Source organism: Pagrus pagrus (genome assembly GCF_965226575.1).
Source record: "Pagrus pagrus genome assembly, chromosome: 11".
NCBI lineage: Eukaryota > Metazoa > Chordata > Actinopteri > Spariformes > Sparidae > Pagrus > Pagrus pagrus.
The window spans coordinates 25315220-25330198 of record NC_140195.1 but is presented as its reverse complement, the minus strand read 5'-3'; the positions used below and the strand labels follow the sequence as shown (position 1 = coordinate 25330198).

General features: G+C 42.0%; 1 protein-coding gene across 1 annotated transcript; it reads right to left on the bottom strand.

Moving 5' to 3' along the window:
* Positions 1-1266: 1266 nt before the first annotated feature.
* Positions 1267-10467, bottom strand: vwa1 (von Willebrand factor A domain containing 1). The gene is made up of 6 exons (XM_084367994.1): positions 10075-10467; positions 6187-6744; positions 4716-5042; positions 4238-4513; positions 3670-3939; positions 1267-2262 (listed from the first exon to the last, which is right to left on the bottom strand). The coding sequence occupies exons 1-6, from the start codon at positions 10157-10159 to the stop codon at positions 2234-2236; spliced, it is 1545 nt and encodes a 514-aa protein (XP_084224120.1). The 5' UTR covers positions 10160-10467; the 3' UTR covers positions 1267-2233.
* Positions 10468-14979: the final 4512 nt, after the last annotated feature.

Sequence of the window (14979 nt, the reverse complement as noted above, 5' to 3'; positions counted from 1 at the left end):
CTCCCAGCTATAAACTGATCTCTGGAGGACCTTAAGTGCAATTCACTGCGCCTCATATTGTATGATCTGTGTGTGTGACAAATAAAGAACCTTGAACCTTAAATTGGAAGCTGGGAGTAGCTCCTAAACTGGTTTTAAATGGTCATATTACATGGTCACCAGTAGGATAAAGTATCAAAACAGAAAGTCTTATCTTGTCTTTCAGACATGTTCTCTCTCGTTTAACAGAATGTTGACAATCAAACAACCATTAGTTTCAAACTTTACTTCACTGGATAGCTCATGAAGGCCTCAATTGGTGAGGTTGACTTTGTTGTCAAATCCAAGCCATATTCAAAAAGTTGACTGCACAAATCTTTTAACACCTATGACATAATTAACTCTGTAGCTGTATACTAGTGCTTAAAGGCATGATTAGGCTAAAGACTATGAAAACAACATCATTCTGCATTTCATCTCATTAATTCAGAAAAGACTGGCATATTAACCACCGATGTTTATCAAATTGATGACTCACAGCTGATACATCAGCAGACAGTTGAAGATGCTTTCACTCACCTGCAGGGGGAAGCCTTGACATACTTTATGAAAGATGTCTTCTCAGTTCCTCCAGTCTATTAAACAGTCAGTGTAGTTCCTCCAGTCATTTCATTGAGTGTTTATGTGACCTATGTAGAAGGTCTGGAATAATCAAAGTCTGCTCTCAAGGACTTATTACCATTTTAATCTGCAAACACCAAGACAGCTCCCTTCAAATTAGAGCAAAAAAGTCTACGAACAAAATGCGCCAGTCTGTACGTATCAAGCATGAAGATCATCTCTCCTCTATAAAACCGTGGTATGATCGTGCTGTCATGCTTCTACATTTTCCCTGCAGGACTGAAGTGCATTTAAAGCAACATTATGTAACTTTTTTACCTTAAAATAACAGCTACACAATCATTTTGATGGTATATTGTCTTGTAATAGGGTGAATGGTGTCTCTCCCCGCCACCGCTTGTTTCAAGTTTTCAAGACTTAACATTATTATATAATTCTCTACATTATGTAGAAATTAGCACAAAATGCCTACAATGTTGCTTTAATAGATAGAATCAATCATGCATCATAGTTTTGAGCTATCTAACAAACTTAAAGTACAAAGCTAAAACTGACTGACATGACTCTTAATATGAATTTGACGTGTAAAAATCAGTGGCAAAATATTTAGCCCTAACCTCTGTGCACATGGTAGAGCGCACTGTAATAATAAAACACAACAATTAGTATAAACAAAATTATTAAAGGACTTTATTGCAAGCTCATGTTAAATTTCAATAGTGGTCACCAAAACATAAAACAGTACATTTGCTCTGAGACAGAAGACGATCAGCTGTAACTGCAAGGATCCTTTCAGTAGAGGGCAGCAAAGACTGGCTTTTAAATGTATCAGTCTCATAATGTAAACAGCATGTCAGTAAATAATGTATGCTATTAATTCTTACATTTAAACAATGCTTGATTAATAAATATGAATGATGGATCTACTTCCAACACAGGACTACTCTCTGTTACTCTCATCTGTATCATATGCAGCATCTCCGTAGTTTTCAGGGCATTTGGCTGGTCTGGTCATAATTTCTTGAGAGTTCAGAGCAGTCCTGGAAGATCCTGTTATTAGGGACCGCATATTAATGTCCCCTGCGCACACACAAGTATCAAGCATGTGCTGAGAGATGTCATTTAAGTACAAGGCATATTTATATTTATTTTAAATGTAAATCAGATGTTCTCTGAGCGTTAGCAGAGATTGAGAAAGAATTGCTGATTTGGGCACAAAGCCCACATATGGTGCAAAGCCTTTCTCCAAAACAAGACACGTTAAACATCCAACATCCCCCACATGCCCTGCCCTGTATCTGCAAAACAGACAGAGGGAAAATCTTTTTGCATCTTTAAACTGAATCAATACATTTACTACAGGTGTCAACCAGATGAGACAATGGAAATAAAAAAGCAAACAGTCCTCTGTGATGCAGATTGTTGCAGTCAACATGTGGCCATATTGTCCTGGACCACTCTTAAGTGTCTATGGTTTCCACATGAGTGCTCAGTAAGCCAAACCTCACATCTCTCTTGGATGATATCCACAGAGGGGAGAGGCAGGGAAAAGAATTATGGATGAAAGTCAGCATTCTTCGAGTCAGCCATCGTCCCTCCATGTTTGGTAAGGTGCTCTTGCAGTTCAGAGATGCTATGATTGGTAGCCATATGCTAATGCATCTGAGGAGCAGAGGGAGAAATATGCAGTTGAGACACTGACATTCAGACATTTAAACATTTGGGGAAAAGTCAATGTGTTGTGTAATAAACTGTCTTGTAGCTATGAATAGGGATTAATCTGGAGTCCAACAGAAACATGATTCATCTTAAAGGGCCTGCTCACTCAAAATACATTCTACACAATACAATTATTTTTCTTTCTCCTACCCAACACAATTGAGGGTGTTCACATTAATGAAAAATTACATTTAAAAAAAAGCCATTTCAGGGATTTTTAGTCCGGTAAAGTTTTGATTGTTAGGTCTGTGGATAATCTATCTTAACCAGGAAACCGATTATGAAGAGAGATGCAGACCACCACGAACAAAAGTATTTCCACTTCTATTATTTTGGGAGACAAGACACAGATACATCACAACCTGGACAATAAAATGAGAACCAGTTAAAGTAAAAAGAAACAAATATAGTTTTTTTGTTGTTGTTTTTTTGTAATTTAGGGGAATAGAGTTATAAGTAGCCTAAAAGTTTGACCTTTTGGGGAATAGGCCTAGTTGTAATGACTTTTTTCCCGAGAGATAGATGAGAAGATCAATGCTACTCTCATGTTTGTGAGCTAAAGAAAACATTTGACATTTTGAGAAATACATACATGTTTCTTTCCAAGAGTTAGATGAAGAGATTGCCACCACTCTAATGTCTGAACCTACAAGCACCTCTAAAGCTCATTGATTAATAAGTTATATCTCGTTGTAACAAATCAGCATTTTAAAAAGTTTAGCCTAGCTATGTGCTGGGCAATTTATAGGTCGTGACCAGTCATTTCCCAAGGTCTGCTGGATGCTAGTCAACTGATATGAGAGCGGTATCAACCTTTTCATCGAACTCTTGGAACGAAAGTGAATAACTGTATTTCCCAAACTGTCTCATTTGTCTTTTGAGTTGGCTACAGAGGTTAAGCCAGGAAGCTAAAAGTGTGTTAACAGCTAGCCTGTTCCCTCCAAAGTAAAAAAAGCACTTCTGAGCAGCAGAGGCTACGCTGTGCTCAGAAGTGTGACTTGTGGAGGTCATTTGTTGTTTGTTGTTGTTGTTCATCAAGAAATAGTAAGACCATGAAACTACCCTCTAAAGCCACAAAGTAATTTATTTTTGACTAAAAAAATTAGATATGATATATCATTTTTGTGTTTTAGATGTCCTGGTAGGTAACTTTTTTAACTTTCAAGAGAGGCAGGTTAGCTGTTTTTATGCTAAGCTAGGCTAATTGCAGCCTGGCTCTAACTGTGTTGTAAACACCTAAGTCTCTGAGAAAAAGCAAATAACTATATTTCCCAAACTGTCCAACTATTCCCATAAAAACTGACCTAACTGCAGAAATTCACTTCATAACATGAAATGGTCGCCACTCACTTGAATGAAACTCCGCCGTGCAGCACAGTCCCTCTCCCCGTGCCGTCCTGTAAATGGGTGACACACAAACTCTAGCCTGTGGGGGGAGGTTTGTGAGGCGCGTTGACAGAGAATCGGGCGGCAAATAGAAGGAGGAGTGCTGGTCAGAGCTTTGCTCTCCCTCCCAGGTGAGCCAGTAGCCCCTCAGACCTGGTACGCTGACCTTCCAGTCGACCTGCACTGAGTCACTTCCCACTGTGGTCAGCTGGAGGTCTGCCAGGGCTGGAGTCACTGGAAATGGAGACCACAGACATGTTAGTCAGAGAGGATATGAATAAAGACAAAAAAGTAGAAGCTAATGGAAAACAGAAATGCTTTAATAGAAAAATTAATTTGATAATCGGAAATTCGACAGGCTCAAGCTCCCCTGGCTGCTCAGAACTGGCCTTGGACTAGTCGAAACTGAATGGAAATGCTAGTCATTATCTGAAATTTAAGACCCAGAAAGGACCAGGCTGTGTAGGATTAGGATTAGCGTAAATGGATCCTTGATCACCTAGTTCAACTGCAGTTTCTTCGTGTAGCTCACCTTCCTGAGTGCATGCTTTAACAGACATGGCCTTCTCCTTGCCTGAGGCGTGGCGGGCACTAACAGTGACCAAGTAAGTGGTATCTGGTTGGAGGCCTCTGAGGAGCGTGGAGTTTTGCGTTCGGCTCACTGTCGTAGCGTGGAGCTTGCCCCTGGGCAGGGCGGAGTACTCGACATAGTAACTTGTGACCGTCTCCGGCTGCAGAGGACCCCAACTCACCCGAACACTGGTTTCCCCCGACTCAGAGACCATTACCGTAGCTGGGCTCATCGCCTCTGGTATGTGCGGAGACAAAAAAACAACCTCTCTGTTAACCTCTCATCATTATATAAGAAACCCATGATAATTTTAACACTTCATTTTATTGAATAAGTATTTTAGTCAGTGCACAGCCCAATGAAAACATTCACAGTAAATAGCAAAGGAAGTGCACATTTATGGGACATGACACAATGTGTCAGTAGGATGTAAACTAACCTGGCTTTGTTGTGAAGGTGACCGAGAGAGCGTTAAACGATTGCTCATTGGACTCCGGGGTCAGTGTGGCAGTATAGGTGGTGTCAGGCTTCAGGCCTGTTAGCTGCGCGGTGCTGGAATCTGCTCCTCGTATCAGTCTTTGGTACTGACTACCACTGGTGCTCTGACTGGTCCCAGTTCCACCACCACCTCCTGCTCCACCCGTCGGAACTGGAGCGAAGCGGACCTCGTATTGGCCCGTCAAACCGGACAGAACGGGTCGCCACTGGAGCGTGGCAGAGTTAGTGGAGACATCACGGACGGTGATTCGCTCAGCTCGAATAATCTCTGTTGGAGGACAAAGATGAATGAAGTTACCGTGTGCACACGGGTCTGTCAGGATTTAGGGACAAGTTATAATTCTGCGAAGACACGGAGACGGCTGGTGACAGAAAAGAGGATGAGACAGAGTGCTAAAAATGCCTTGGTTTCAGACAGCCACCCACGTAGACAGCCAGACTTGGGTTTCTGGATGCATTCATAACCCGACAACAAGACAACTTGAAATAGCCAACCCAGTGAGGCCCTGCAACAAAATAACAAATGCCGCAGAGGCATTGATATCTGTGACAGGATCTTTAGGTACTCAGCAAAGACTCACGCATTTCTCCTTGCTGCACACAAGCCTTATTTATACCATGCATCATGTCTTACAGCTGCAGTATATACTGTAGAATTAATCAGATCTCCCTTGTGAGTGTAATGGCAGTTACCTAATCTGGCCGGAGAAGTGGGCAACCACCCCCGTTCTATATCTGTAAATATATATATATATGCGTCATGGTTGGCATAGTGTTGGAAGATGCAGTAAGCGAAGCTGAATCATTAAACCATTAATAGATCGTCATATCTCATTACAGGGACTCTTACACACGCGCATAGACACTCGCAGCGTCCCGGCTTCCTATTCAGTCTCACTGTCTTCAGGAGCATGTGTGGAATTAGGGTGAAGCACAGAGACATGTAATGCAACTTTGTGTACTGTAGCTGAGTGGGCAGGCAGCTAGTGTGATTGTAGCCGTTTGAATGAGGCTGTTTCTGCTACGGAAACATATATGTTTATAGGGACAGTTTCTGCAGATTGATTATACAGACAATTGACGCAAATATCTTAATCTTTAGCAGCTAAATGACTACATTCTCCAGATAGCTGCAAGCTTTGTGTTTTTCAACATCTGCGTGTATTTCTCAGGGAATAATGCATGGATCATGATGAAAAAAATCAGGCGTGATGACACTGATTGACAGACATATTAGTAAATAGATTAACAAAAGCAATCCTCTATTTTGTGATTCCATTTTAAGATTTTATTCATAGTTTACTATTTGATTATTATTAAACACTAAAAAATGAATCAATACTTTTTCTGGCACACTTTGGATGCTATACCTTGAACCTCAAAAATCCCCAGATACCTCACACCACACTTACCAATGATGGCATCCCGCAGGTCGTCTGTGATGATACTCAGATCATCGATGTCCACAAAGTACAGGTGGCTCTCCACAGGTGGACTCGCCACTTGCCTCAACACCAGGTAGTTGCCATGCCCAGTTGAGACCACCAGCACAGCCACGCCTTCCTCCTGCAGCTCGGCCATTGGTCCAACCACATCACCGGGTTTCACCCCATCCGTCAACCACACAAGCACTCTTGGGAGCCCTGCCCGGGCCCTGCCCGGTGCTCCTGGTCTCAGCACCTGCTCCTTTGCCATCCTCAGTGCTTCCACAGTGTTGGTGTCCCCCCTGAGAGGTTTGGTGTTCTTCAAAGCCCCCTGGAGGCCACTTTGGGTGCTGTGGCTGTCAAAGCCAAACTCGAGGCGGGGTTGGGTGCCCACCTGCAGGAGTCCCACCCTCACCTGGTCCTCTCCCAGCGAGAAGGGGCGGAGGAGCTCAGACAGGAAGGTGAGCATGCGGGAGTGCTCGTAGGACGACACACTCCCTGAGGAGTCCAGTAAGAAGAGGACGTCACCCTCGCAGCAGTTCAGCACTGTGGGGGAGAAATAAATGAATACAGTCATTAATATGCTGCCTTTAGATGCTGATGTGGGAATTATGTGCAACTCCCTGTATGAGTCCTTTCCTCTGATCCCCTCTCATGCTTCACTGACGCACACACATTTGGAATCTCCCTCCCATTCTCGGTTGACCGTCTTGGAACAGTCGCACAACTTTTATAGGGGATATTGTCAACATGAAAGCAGCAGAGTCAGAAGCGAGTAAGAAACAAGTAATTACAGCAAAGATAAGATGAAATCAAAACAAACTTGAACTACAAAATGATGCCGGCATTATGATAACTGCAGAAGTGGACGATGGATGAAAGGCATTCGAGCCCTGAGCCTTAGAGTGGATTTTTCCCCCCAATTTTCCGTCTTTCGAAACAGAAGCGTCGTTAAAAGCATGTGCCAAGAGTGAAGGACAGGAGGGAGGAAAAACAGTAGCTGCTGGGCATTAGTGGTGAAGGGAGAGGGAGCGGAGAAAGGAGGTGGGACAAGGGGAAATAAAAGGCGTTAAAAGGAGAGTGAGGGTTTGGGGGGTGGGTTGTACTGGCAGTTCCAAGCGAGAGACGAGGAGGAATGTTGGATAGCCATATACAGAGCAGAGAGACAGAGAAAGAAAGAAAAGGAGCAGCAGCAGCAATTGAGGCAATATTTGGTTGCAGATCATCTGAGTGTGCAGTCATCCTAGAAAAAACGCCCACTGTTAGAATCTGAGAGCTCGGGTTAAAGAGAAAAGAAAAATAAATGTGCCAGATTCAGATATAGTGAGATAATGCCGCACTTACAAGCACAGACTCCACAGACACCTTCGGAAACCGTTTTTGAATGCCTCATTTTTTTAATATTTGAATGTTCAACACATGAGATGAGGTGTTGATAAGACTCGGGAGGTGTTGAAAGCTTAAAAGGCTGCAAGGTATGCACACAAAAATCCCACATATATACACACACACACACATGCAGACGTCCACACTCGCCGCCTTTCTCTCCGTCAGCCTAAAGAATTCCTTACATCCGTCTTGTTGTTTGGACTTTGGAGCGCGGGGGGCTGCTCCATATCACAGCCCCCCTACCTCCACCTTTGTGCAGGTATGTCTTTATCTGAAACCATATGTTGACGTCTGTTTATCTAGAGAGGGGGCGCGCTTAAACGCAGCCTGCTGCTATCGTACGCACGATAAATGGGATTTATAGGTGCACTATTAGCGCTCGAGTGATGTGATGGTGGAAACCTGAAACCTCAGGTGGCCCCAGTAAAACAGTACGGGAGCGGAGCAGGTCTTGCAACCTGCTGAACACATGGGTATGTTATGAGTCCGACACTGACACATGCACAAATAAGACGATGTAGGTTTTGTGGGAATAAATGTAGCAAGAATATGAGAACTGCAAAGGACACATTTAATTTCAGGTCAATAGTCTGAGCCTTAGGTTATTTCCCTTTTAATTACTTTTTAATTGCCCATAAATTGGGCTGCAGGTTCCCTCTCTTTCTGTGGGTGTGGGTTGTGGGAATGGTAAGCCCTTCATTACACAAGGTTGACATTAATAGCAGCAAGTGCACTTATGAAAAGCCCAATTACTGTAGGCTATGTTGGTTCAGTCTCCTCGGGTCCCTATTAATGGAAATAGCAAAGTGTCAGCATTTCACTCGCTAGTATGTTAACACAGACATAAAGATCCGCTCTCGCTGACAGACTCGGCGACATCCAAGTTTAGCCTCTCAGACACTTCATAGTCTTGTGATTTACCGCAAGGCGTGAAGGCACCGCTGTGATAACGGCTGATAGCTCTTGTTTGTGTTGTTTGTGAATCAAGCTGCTGATCTGGAGTCACTGATCACAAGTAATGGATTAATAGAGATGTGTGTGACACAGCTTATAAACTCACCGAGTGTGAGTGTCTTTGTGAGGTAAAGAAAGATCACTTTAAAATGTAATCATATTAAGTTTATATTGTAAACTGCAGGTCGGATCTGTCACTCTTGCTCCGTTCTCTTTTCTCATCGGATTATAACTTTAAAGGTGCACTATGTAGTTTAAGTGAGGAAAATCTTCATTGACTGATTTTTTTATGCCTAAACAAACTAAATAAACTCTCTTTAACCTTTAAGGACAACATAATTTCATCTTGTTTTGTTTATATTTGGCGGACCCTGCCACCTTATACCTTCAAACAGTGTTCTGGGGATCTTATTTTCCTCTGAGAACAGCTTGTTTATTCAGTTATGGAAAAATATATATTCGAGTATTTGTTATCACCTCATAAATATTGCAAATACTGAAATTCTGAGTTTGTACTAAACGTACACAGTGCCCCTTGAAGGAACAAAATAATAATTCAAATGTGAGCTGAGAGCCTGCTTTGTCCTTCCCATGGAAACCGCTGCTGTAATGCCAAGAGATTTCATCAGCAGACAATCATTTGGAATTCAACCCTCTTTTTTCCTGCTATAGGGGGAGCACCTGAAGCCTTCGGCAGGAGCCAGGGTGGTCCCGTACTGCCCCCTCCCTCCCTCTTCTTGGGGAACCACTGCCCCAGGCTGTTGGGTTTCATCAACTCCCAATTCTATACCTGGAGACGTGCCAGTTTGCTGAGAACACTGGTGTAATATCAACCCCACCCTGATCCACCCTGAGCCCAGACAGTCTCTCCACCTCCTGCAGCAGCATCAGTTTCTCGTGGCAAAGTGCATCTAATATTATGTGCCACTAATATAAACTGAGCTTATATTAACCTAGGACAAAGCTGTGTAAAGAATAACTGTGGGAAGTTTTTAGATCCGCACAATATGATGCTAAAGTGAATATTGGTCCCAAAAAACAGATATTAAAGGGGCACCATGTTGTTTTGAAGAAGAAATTCAAACTCAAGTTTAATATTTACAACATTAATGAGGTAATAATACAAACTCTGAAATGTTTTTTTCCCCATAACTGAGTAAACAAACTGTTCTCAGAGGAAAATAAGCTCCCCGGATGGAGGTTTGAAGCTAGAAAGGTGGCAGGGTCCGCCAAATATAAACAAAGTAAAGCAGTATGAAATTGTGATGCCTTTTAAGGTCAGTGTGTTTATTCAGTGTATTCAGTCATGAAAACAGTTTGTTTATTTAGTTTGTTGAGGCAGATCTTTCTCTCCTGATTCAAAAACACAAAACTACACAGTGCACCTTTAATCTTTCATTTCATTTTATTGCTACTTAGTTTGGTTTTCCTCTTTCAGCCCTGGCTTACAAATCGATCCCTGGCACGTTTCCCTGTATTATAATAAATATGGATTCTGCTGGATCAATTGTGTCCATGTGTGAGGGCGCTTACCTCCTTCAGGTGGGGTGTTCTGTGCAGCCATCGGCCGCAGGAGCAAACACAACAGCATCCATGTGAAACACAGGTGGCTCTCCATCACAATGTTATGAGTTAGTTCCTCCGAAAGGCAATTTATAGGCTAACACAAATTTTAATGTGTTCTGGAGTCAACCATGTATCCTCCTCAGCCCCGAGGAGCGCGTTCCCATGAAGTCACTAAATCATAGTGAGAGGAATCATAATTAATATGAGTCACATCCAGGCGGCTTCTTGTCTTTCTCCTTCGTTGAACATGATCAAGCAGCCGGTAACTGGAGACGTCTGTAGTTAAACTTAAACTAATCTGGAAACTTCGGTCCGTGTGCGCAAAGTCTGGATGCTTCTCTTCAACGCAAACGCGTCTGGCTGCTCGCGCTCAGGACACGAATATCAAGCACGCGAGTACAGACAAGAATTCCGGGCGAAACTTTCAAAGTAAAACTCCCATTATGCAATGCCAAGCTGGGCTGCCGAAATACACACATGGACTTTGTCCTATGTACCAAGGCTATTTATAGTTATGATGATACATTTAGGTTGAACCCATGGGTTTAGTCAGTGGTGGAATAAAACATTTAGTAAGTGGGGCTAAAGTAACTAGAAATAGTAATACCAGAATGTAAAAAATACTCGATTACAATCAAATTCCTTTTTTAAATTGAACTTAAATAAAGTAAACTGTCATTAAAGTACAAAAGTATTCTCAACAGAATGTTGCTATTGTTGCAAGTATTCAGAGTGCCTTATTATTACCCTATATAAAGTATGTTTGATTATTTGATGATGATGATGATGATGATTGTTGTTGTTATTTTTATTATTATTGTTGTTGTTGTTCTTGGGTTAGCAGGTAGAGTGTTTGCTAGCTTAATTATTATGTATATTATGTTTTGAAAAAATACATACATGTATATCTAAAGAGTTTTCTTGGACACAAAATTTTTATTTACATTCAATGTTGATCACTTAAAAATATTGTGTGCATCTTTAAGGCCTAACAAATGTGTTAAATGCATTTCCTTCCTCATAATCACAAAGCTTTTTTTTTATTATTAAAACCTGCATTATTTAGATCCATGTCAACATGCTATAAATATTCTCCTTCCTGGCTTTAGCAGGCATAATGCTGCGTGTCCGGGCTATTACTGCCACCTTGGTCAGTGGAATGGTTTCAAATCACTGCGAGGCATTCACCTTTGTGAGTGTGCATATGCATCCTCAAACTCATGCACAAAAAAAAAACAGGCACCCAATGATAAAACCATTGCATTTAAAAATTCCACAGGGTACCTTTAATCTGCAAAATAACTGTATCTATCAGATTAATATGTCAAAGTAAAAAGTACAATATTCACCTGTGAACTGTGTTACAGTGGCAGTATAAAGTAGCATAAAATGGAAACACTCAAGTAAAGTAGGAATACCTCAACCACCACTGACAATAGCTGGACAAAAATGTGCTTTAATTTTGAAGGTAAAGTTGCTCTAGCTTCCCTCTAACTACTCCTGTCTGGCTTGACACAACGCTAACTATCTGGTGTACCTCACTCCTCCCTTCTCTCTCCAGTCCCCCCAGTAACCCAGAATAGTAAGTAGGGCTGTGTTCCCCATACAGGCATCCACACCTTGGACCTGAGCCACAATTAGCTTCAAGACTTCAGGTCAGTTTATTAGCAGGGACATAAGTGGGAAACCCCCTAAAATGTTACTTTACATTTCACTGAGATGAGTCATACACCATGTTAAAATATTAGCTACAGGGATGTACAGAGGAATAAGTGTATAAATTAATACATTTGAAAACAAATATATTTGCTGATATACCCATGAGCTATCTTGATATCTTCTGCACAGGTGTACAAAAGATGAGTTAGTCAGATAGTGCAAATCATTTTAAACTTAAACTTGTTTTCTGAATATTTGTCTAGTTGAACACAACCAAGAATTTCAGCTACCCAAGAGCTTGAGAAGCCTCTGGTTCACCAAGAGGGACCACAAATACTTGCAGCATTCAAACCACTGGGAGTGCATCTTTGAAATTATACAGCACGAGGTCCTAGAGTGGAAAAGGGGTCACAAGCTTTGCATGATGGCAATTTTCTGAGGTCAACCACTCAACCTTTTAAAATAACATTAAGATTTACATGTGAAAGTGAAGTGAGTGGACAGTTTAGCACGGGCTGCATGGAGTCACAAAAGACCTACTGTATGATTCAGCACGGGCGATCAATATTGTGTGTGTGTATGTGTGACCTATTAATGTGCTTGTGTGTGAGACAAACAAAAAAGAAACAAAGGGGGTAGGAGGGAATGAATAGATGTGAGAGGATGTCGGAATTCAACGGTCTGGATTCCTCTGTGACACATCGTGTCCAAATACATGTATTGTTCCAGTGAGACATTGACAATAAACACACCCTTCCAATACACACACACCTTGTAACTAAACACTATCAGTGCAGTGCAGTCAGTCACTGTAAACATTATGATAGCTGACCTATACGTAATTGGAATCTTCCATGTGGAGAAATATGTAGAAAGAGCACCAAATATTAGAGAAAGCCACAATTTTTTCATTTTATATGCATTTATAATAATGACTTTGAATCTCGTGACAATTAAAGGGTAACTTCACCAATTTACTTTTTTTTTCTTTTCTAATTTTACTCAATTTTAATTAAGGTCTTGGGGAGTACTACTGCATATGTGAAAAAAGTATTTTAAAGCCTTTTGTGGCTCCAGAGGAAGCTGCATGTAATCTGATACATTGCCTCCAGTGATGTCACATTGTGGCCAAGTTGCATTGTGGGTGATGTAAGCGACAGGTTTTGGAAAGGAAGAAGAATGTGTGGAATAAAAACAGTGATATCTCTGATATTTCTCCAATAGTGTTATAGGAGGGCAATTATCCACAATGCAACTTAGCCACTGAGGTACATCACTGGAGAACTCCTCAAGAACTAAAGAACACTTTAATGTGTAAAATTAGTGGAGGTAACCTGTAAAATGTTCGTCCAGTTTCTAAAAAAATGTTTACTCTATGCTCTGTTGCTAAAACTGAACTCTAAACATCTGGGAAGTCAAGTTCCAAACACATCCTGGTCCATTTACACCCTGCTGCTACTGCACAACAGACATGCAACATTAATTTTCTCTGTGGTTTTCGTGTTCCTCCCCTCCAGGCCTGAACAAGTTCTCACATGCACATTTATGGCCCCCGAAGCTCATGGTCATCGACACTGTGCTGTTTGGATATCACTACAGATGGGAGTTCTCTTCCTGTGCTTTTTTTCTTTTAGTCTACTCAGTTAGCTGTAAATCAGTTAGATACACACTGTATACCCCCACCTAGAACAACTTGGCACTGGTGTGCGCGAGAGCAGTAAATAGCTGAACATGCATGTGCAAAGAGCATGCTCCGAGTGTATATTTTCTGCATGGGCGTGTGTCCGCACGTGAACACATTTCTACATGTATTCATCATGTCAAGCATCGCATGAGTTGTGCAATGACAGATTACATGCAGCGGACTGACCTGTGTGTCAAGCACACGATCTTCAGCTCGACATTGTGCTGACATCCACACACATTGCCAGCTGTTTTCACCCACCACAGTCTCATGTCACCACACTGTCTCCACCGCCTCAATCAGTATGTCAGATTATGCAACCTGCACAGAGATCTGTTTCTGCTCATCTTCACATACCATCATAGTCCTGGTGGGATGACAACTAAAAGTCCTTTATGAGGGAAAAAGTGCAACGGCACAGTAAACTTGACCTTTTAGTTCTGGGCAATCCAGCAGCAGATGGAGCAGGGAGGACGGGTGGAGAGGCGAAAACACTGAGATGTCATCGAGGCGGTGGAAGAGTTTAAGACATTTTGTTCATCACAACATTATGGGTGTGATAACATGGAAATAGAGAAAAACAGCCGATCCTTTGGGACAGGGTTGAAGCCTGAAACACTCTTAAAGCAGCCTGAGTTACTGCTTCTTGTAACTTTGGCACCATAATAGCAACCTAGTTGTAATTACCCATTAAAATTTTGGCTGCAGAGGATTCGGCTGCGTATCAGAATGCCACTGTCAGTGGTTCAGTAAATTCCACAGATCTATATTTGCCAGTGTTTTCCTCCATTCTGCCAGTCCATGGTATTCGAGGTTTGGTTTATAGCAAGCCACGGTTTATGTGGCGATTCGAGGAAGAAAAGCAGAAACACTGCTGCTCTCAGTGAAAAAAACTGCTCCATAAAGACAGAAAAGATGATGAAGTAGGTGGGTGGAAAGCTGATCGAGGAGAGAGAAATTAAGGAGAGCAACAAGGTCGATACAGGTTGTGGGAGTGATGGAAAAGAGAGATAAATCCAAAGATGTTGGATAAAAGTGAAACTCAGACAAAATATTTAGCAAGATTTATGTTTGGACCTTTCAGGCAAGCAGCTCAAACACAGAGCCAAGAGCTCTCTTCACCTCCTGCGAAGTGGATTCCTGCATGACGCATAAATAAAAGTCATTTAACTAAAAATAGAGACAGGGGAATTGGAGGGACTTCCCATCACCGGGATGTGCAGGGGAACAGAAGTGCTCCAAGTGCCCACTGCCTTCCTGAGAAACGCTGACATCTCCGGTCCTGCGTCAGTGGTATTTTCCTGCCTCTTCTGATCAGCATCCTGTATGTCCACAGTGGGTCTCGTCCTTTTGTGTCTTTGGAGGTATTTCCCAAGCTTTTAACTTTTAGAACATTTTGTTTTGTACCCAAAAACCTGGCAGACAATTGAATAGTCGGGGAACTCCTGTCTAGGACACAAAAAACAGAGTTTTGGTAGGACGCTGCTTGTTAATATCTCCCTGTGTTCCAAGAACTCAGGACCTAGTTG

Excerpts from the sequence above, each read along its gene's own strand:
- vwa1 (XM_084367994.1), bottom strand. The coding sequence starts at position 10,159 with ATGGAGAGCCACCTGTGTTTCACATGGATGCTGTTGTGTTTGCTCCTG. Across the intron at positions 6,745-10,074 it reads GAACACCCCACCTGAAGGAG|TGCTGAACTGCTGCGAGGGT; the intron begins GTAAGCGCCCTC and ends TCTCCCCCACAG. Across the intron at positions 2,263-3,669 it reads CACGGCGGAGTTTCATTCAA|ATGCATTAGCATATGGCTAC; the intron begins GTGAGTGGCGAC and ends TCTGCTCCTCAG.